Below are 7,141 nucleotides of genomic sequence, written 5' to 3' on the forward strand. Positions count from 1 at the left end.
GAAGTGGAAAGTGTCGTCCTTGATTAGCCTGTGCGGACTGCACAAGCTAATCTGTGACGACACTTTATGCACATGCATTAAACCCACTTTTCAAAGATCACGGCTAAATATCTTGGTCTTCGTCCCATTGAGAACCTGAAATACTAAAACCAACCCAAACAAGTTACATCATGCAGTCCTAGATTACCCATAAGGAAGAGTATGCAACTCCCTATGGGCCCCGCGACATTTAGGGGTACGTTGCGACCGTCACAAAATAACTTCTCCTTTAATGCTTTCCCGGGTGTCATCACAATCTAGAACAAGTAATCTAGAGTCAATTACCGAAACCAGAACAACGTCGCGACACGAGGTGCTGTAATCTGACTATGTTCATGTGACTAGATTAGGCCTTGTTACCCTCTATAAAAACTTTAAATCTATCATTTGTCGCTATACCGTTGGCAACCTATTACAGATGGTTGTCACATACTGGCCCCTTGTGGCCGGGGCCCTTTTGGGCTTTGCGACCCGAGGCCTGGGGAACAGGGTGATATGTAACCCAAACCCTTCGAGTTCGATGAGCTTCTATGACTTTAATGCCACGAATATTTACGGAAACGAGACGATACAGTTTTCGATGTACCAAGGTAGTGTGCTGGCCATTATAAATTTGGTGAGTTTTTGTTTTTTTCTTTTCATTTTCTTCTTTTTTTCAGCTAAGTGTTCTAAGCGGAAATTAATTTTAATCTATACCATTAAACATGCGTCTTGTATACTGTTTTGGTCATGCAATAAGTACAACCATTAGTATCTTTTACTATAATTTTATATTTCCATGCAAACAAGTTGTAAACATGTTTATTGACGGAGATTAACACATTATAACCCAGAACATTTTGAAGACAAGTTACGAACTGATGTGTATGTGCATATGGGCAATGCTTTGTGAAAAGGGGTTAAAGGCCTGTGCGTAAAGTATCGTCCCAGATTAGATTGTGCTAAGAAGAGACTTACTTCAAACAGTAAATATCATACAAGCGGAAAGTGTCGTCCCTGATTAGCCTGTAGGGACTGCACAGGCTAATATGCGATGACGCTTAAGGCACATGCATTAAACCCAGTGTCCTCAGAACATGACCCCATATATGCACATGGTATTTATAACGCATGTTAGTAATTCATGTTTGTTTGTCGGCTTGTAAACAACAGTTTTGAATTATGTTTAAACGTCAATACAACAATCATAACTTTTTGCATTGCATATATTTGACTCAAAACAGAACAAATGGTAAATACCTATAGTAATTTGCAAATATAATGCAAGTAATTCTACTTCCGTTCACTTTTACGAGCCGCTTATAGTAAAAGTAGTTTAAACGACTTATTTTGTGTCTAAAAGTATGAGTATAAATCAAAATAATGCATCAGTATATTATTTTGTTCAGGTCAGCAGGGACTGTATAATGTAGAATACACAACTGTATAATTGATACTATGTCTATAGAAACTTCTATATACTCTATGTATACTCTATTCGCTATTCCAATGCTATGTAAATGATTGCTAATATTTCCATCATTATTCCTCTCTGCCAGGCCACCTACTGAGGTGGAACCACGCCCCACTACATGGGGATGAACGCATTGTGGACGGAATTCTCGAGCTCGGGCTTCCAGGTGCTCGGATTCCCATCCAACGTTTTTAATCTGGTGAGTTGTCAATCTTATTAATTGACCCGCGTTTTGAGAAAACTGTGCATAATGCATGTGCGTAAAGTGTCGTCCCAGATTAGCCTGTGCAGTCCGCACAGGTTAATCAGGGACGACACTTTCCGCTTGTATGGTATTTTTCGTTTAAAAAGAAGTCTTTTCTACACGAAAATCCATGTAAATGCGGAAAGTGTCGTCCCTGATTAGCCAGTTTTCTCAGAACACGACTCAATTGGAGACTTAGTGCATACCGCTCTCTAATTCAATCTAAACATACTCCTCGATTTTGTTTAAATCGATCTATTATCAAATTCTTCTTTGTTAATGTTTTTAACCGTTAAAATCGCATACTGTATTCTCTATATCCGCCGTCTTCAAAAAGCCCCCCAAAGGTTTGATACCTTTTACAAAATATTTTCATCCAGTCTTATTACTTTTTCCGACAATCTCATTCTGATATTGACAGCGGACGATTTCAGGCTCGAACATAAACGACATGTGAAGAATTTATTAAACAGTTATGTGTGTGTTTATGTTGTTTTTCATGAAGGGATATTTTTCGTGGACAACATCATGAATTCCCCTTTAAGAGACACGCATGCTAAATTCGCCCTTGTAAGACAATCGTGCTTGATATCAGCGGAAGATATGTATACGGATAGTTTGTTTTCGTCTTAAGTCTTACACCTCTGTACTTCGGTTACTGTTGTTAATCGAGTAAACGATTGTTAAAATGTACAGCTTATCATACATATAATCATGTTTGAAATGGAGATACGTTATCTTTGATCAAGTCGTACAGTGGGTATTCCTAACAGTATGTCATTCAGAAAGAAATTCAGATCTGCACTTATCGTAATCTACATTGTATTTACAATTTGAATAAATGAGGGTCAAATGTTACAGGTCATACACAAATATTTGTTTAAGAACCAACTATTAAAAGGCATATATTGCGATGAGTTAAATAATTATTTTGTCACTCTTATATAAAAACAACACAATTATAGTAAACACGACAATTCTACTATTTACAGCAAGAGCCGTCGAAAACTGCCGACGAGCTCCTTAACGGCATCAAGTACGTGCGGCCGGGCGGTGGCTACGTGCCGATGTTCCAGATGTTCCAGAAGATTGACGTCAACGGCGCGAACGAGCACGCGCTCTACACCTACCTCAAGGTACGTATTTCCGATGTAAGCCGGAAATGTGTCGGGAACGTTCGATACGGTGACTGTAGGTTACGTCATAATAAGTGTATGACAGTGTTCCAATTATATCGACGTTTACCCTTTCGATTACCATTTTATTAAGAAGTAATAATAAACATCTGAATTTCAGGAAAGATCCCCACTACTCCGTCTAAAGAATCAAGGGTTCGAGTAAAATTATGATTTTCACATGAATATGTGTTTTTCAACTTTATTTGTTTATCGTGTAATCATCAGAGACGCCACGTTTTTGACCACTGATTATGGCGCACCAATCTAATCCGCTCTGGATTCCTATTAAAACGATCGTGTTCAAAATATGTTAATGCTCGTTTTGATGCGTTAAAAAACGCTAGTTTATCAAATTACTATCTCATCTCTTAAAACTCTATATGATTCTCGCTCTGGGAAAACGTCGGTCAATTCATGTTCGCAAAGTTTTGTCCTTGATTAGCCTGTGCAGTCCACACTGCCGTCGTCCCTGATTAATAGCAGAAAGTGCTCCTGCAGTCTGAATGACACAAGCTTATATGCGACGATACTTCACGCACAAGCATTAAGTGCCGTTTTCCCAGAGCGAGGCTTATTTTACATTTTTTCCAGTCTGTGTGCGGTCCTACCGCGGACCAATTTGAGGATGACCTCTTCTACGACCCGAAGAGGGTGAGCGACGTGCGCTGGAACTTCGAGATCTTCCTTGTGGACCAGAAGGGGAAGATCCTCTACCGTTACAGTCCCGACCACGACCTGTCACTCGTCCGTGACGACATCCGGAAACTGTTCACCGCAAAGCCAAAAGAGAGGTGCGTATCTATAGGACACCTGTGTTACGTGTATGTATTTTATCATTATGTTAAGGGCCTTCATCAACGGACCTTTGAGAGTAATGTACTCTCAGTTTTAGTGGCATGAATACCAACATATCAGGTTTCAACGTTCCATGACTTCCAAATGCAGACACGGGTGTTCAGTCATGAAGGGTCGATTATGTTGGAAGAAAAACTAAATGACCTGTCTATGCAAAAATACACATTTCTCTGGAATATTCTACATATATGTTAGCATTGATTGACTGAAAAAAATCTTGAATGCATACTTTCATTTTTCTTCTAAAACTTTCACTAACAATACCTAATAATAAGCAAATCTTTCAAAATCACAGGCAAGTAATTTCAAAAATCATGTTTTGATTGGTTAACGCAAATCGTGTCATGTGCCACGGCACCAAACTTATTCGTTAAAAGTGCTTCATAAATTACCAAAAGATGTATAACACACGTTTAGTCAGGGTGCAGCTATAAGGGACATTGGTGAAATTCTTAGTATTTTATTTTAAAAGGTAGAATAATTTGCTTAATACGTGGATTTATTTGCAAAACTGCATCGCACCTCTGCAGATATTCACCATTTTTATGTCGGCTATCCAACTGTTTCCTCATGAGGACCAAAAACTGAGAATGCTACATCACCCTGCATGTCCGCTTTTGATTAGTCGCTTATGCATGTTATGCAAAAAACGAGTCTATACTGTATATCATAGAAACATTGCTATTACCACGGTAACACGGTCGTTCTTAAAACAAGGCGACTCAGTGTTGATGCAACGCATTATCTCTTCTTAGAACAATTTCATTATGCGTTTTGCTGTCTTCGTATTTTTTAAAGGGACTTGTTCAGATCAAAAAAATATTATAACGTATGTTTATTAACATATCTAAAATGTTGTGAATAGTCTTCAATAATTACTATAGCAAGAAACAAAGGAAATAAAAATTAGCCTTTACGAAATTTTGAACCCGGGATATCTGGAAATGAAAGTCATTTCTCTACCAGCGCTCTATGCCGTCTTTATATCATACCGGCTATTTTATAAACGATATTGTAATACTAAACGTTTAATCAATGTATTGAGGAAAACCGTAACACGCGCTTTATTATTTTATCAATTTCGAATGATGATTATCCATAAATGAACCAATATTGCAAACATTGTTCTATATCGCTTGTTTTGTTTGAACATAATGTAATCATTATTTGTTTGCATCTATGACAAATACGATGAAAATCGTTATTTTAACAAACGTTGAGCAAGTCCTTTTAAATATAAAAACGTCCTCATTATTTATGCCAATTCATTGGTATGTGTATACAATTTTTATTGTTTCAGCAATACGAAGAAGAAGGAAAATACGAAGAGGAAGAAAAACCCAACATCACCTACCTACTAGATATAATCAATTTCGAAAACTTAACACCCTCCTTGACATTAATACCATCGCAAAAACACCGAAATTCTTGAATGCCATCAATAGTTTTTTTATAATATGATTTTCAATTAGCTGAACATTTGACAAGATGTTGACTTTCGTAATACAATATATTTTTCCATATCGATTTTGGTGAGAGATTTCAAATAAGATATGCCAATAGGCGTCCATTGAATACATAATTAGAATTTTATTTCATTAAGACGTGCATTGAGAACTAAACACACGCATTGCTAAATTACGTTGTTTCTGTTGTTGTCGTTATTTTTGTGTACCTTGTCGTTCTTGTTTGTTTATTTGTGTTAAAATGTTGAGAACAACTGTGTTATAAACCGTGAATATATTTTGCGACCGTCCGCCATTTTCTCACACCTGTATATGAAGGAGTCACCCTAAATAATCGGGGTAATTCCGGAAGTCGGGCGATCGGGAGGCGACTCATGCGTTCGTTGCCTTTTGTGACCTCGAACAGGCAGCGCGAAAATGGCTGTGACGCAATATATATTCACTATCAAAAAGGTTAATAAAACTTTAAAAAAGTCCAATCATGGCTTGTTTTGTCTTACAAATCTTTTTTAAACGCTTACCTGGACAGAAAACTTACACTGATTCGAATGGCACACATCACAAACAAAGCTCGATGCCAGCTTAAGATCCATATTCACAAAAGTATTCACAGACTTAAGGTTGAATAATAGAATTAGAACTAAGGAAATAATGTTAAGCGTTTGAATATATACAGGAAACTAAATTGTTTATGTCATAAATTGATTATTCTAAACGGAAAGTCTCCTCTTAGCGAAATTTCAGTTAAGGCGGAAAGTGTCGCCCCTGATTAGCCTGTGCGTACTGCGTAGGCTCATATGGGATGACACTTTAAGCACATGCATTAAACCCCTTTTTCACAGAGCACGGCTCAATTTTAAATTTTAATTGTTTCAGCAATACGATCTCGTTGAGACGGAGTTTAAAATAGTAGACGTTGAAGCGCTAGAAGAAAAAACTAACTTCATCTACTAGATTACATCAACCTTAAGGATTTAACACCGTCCTTGGCCTTATTAAAGGGACTTTCCAACAGTCAAAAGCGTCATTCGACGCGAATCGATATTTTGGGGAACTACGAGGATTGCTTATATAGCTAAAAATACCTCTACCTTTGCTGTGAGCGTGGATGGTCGAGTGGTAAAGTCGGGAGATATTTTACTCCAAAACTCCATGACTCTAGGGGTCAGTAGTTCGAGCCCTGTGGAGGTTAACGTGTTGTCTCTTTTTCGGCGTAAGCTGTATTAAGCCAGCTTTTCACCCTGACTTGACCTTTGTAAGTGTCCAATAATATTCAAATAAAATTTCCCGCGGCTAGGTACGAATGAATACACTTCATTTATTCCATTGGCTGATTTGAGTATAACACCAGAACATTGGAAACATATCCGCGTCTTTGTAACACTGTTTTACTGCATGAAACAATTTTATCTCTGATGAAAAGGCTCAATAGATAGAACAGTTTTACAATCAATTTTCGACATAAATACAGTTTGTGCGTTCACCTTTTATTTTCAGAGAATTACAAGCGCAAAAGCGTTTATACTAAAGGCTATATACTCATATTTAGTACTTACTTGCATTGCATTTCAACCCGCGAGGTTTCGGGTCAATTCGCGGCCAGTGTGTGAAAGTCAGAGTTTATATACAGTTCATCACCGCAGTTCGCAGAAGGGGTTGCGATCTTTTCATTGAAGGAATCTATGCTATTTTTGTCTGATGGAGTAAATAGTTCGTTTAGTCGCTTTGTCGATATATCAATATTTTAGGCACAGCTGTTGCCTTGGTCGTGTACAGTTGGCGTAAACAAGCCGTCGTTTCAGCAGAGAATTGTTACCTAACTTTAATGCATCGCATTCCAATCCGCAAGATTTCAAGGTCAGTTTGCGGTCAGTTGCAGAAATCTTTATATAAACGCCGTCTCGTA

General features: G+C 37.8%; 1 protein-coding gene across 1 annotated transcript; it reads left to right on the forward strand.

The window, feature by feature from the left end:
* The first annotated feature begins 415 nt into the window (after positions 1-415).
* LOC127867949 (glutathione peroxidase-like) lies at positions 416-5,714 on the forward strand. Its single transcript, XM_052409469.1, has 5 exons — positions 416-655; positions 1,578-1,691; positions 2,729-2,872; positions 3,506-3,705; positions 5,070-5,714. Exons 1-5 carry the CDS (start codon positions 458-460, stop codon positions 5,128-5,130), a joined length of 717 nt encoding a protein of 238 aa, XP_052265429.1. The 5' UTR covers positions 416-457; the 3' UTR covers positions 5,131-5,714.
* The last annotated feature ends 1,427 nt before the right edge of the window (positions 5,715-7,141 follow it).

The sequence above is a fragment of the Dreissena polymorpha genome, chromosome 2, assembly GCF_020536995.1.
Source record: "Dreissena polymorpha isolate Duluth1 chromosome 2, UMN_Dpol_1.0, whole genome shotgun sequence".
Lineage (NCBI taxonomy): Eukaryota > Metazoa > Mollusca > Bivalvia > Myida > Dreissenidae > Dreissena > Dreissena polymorpha.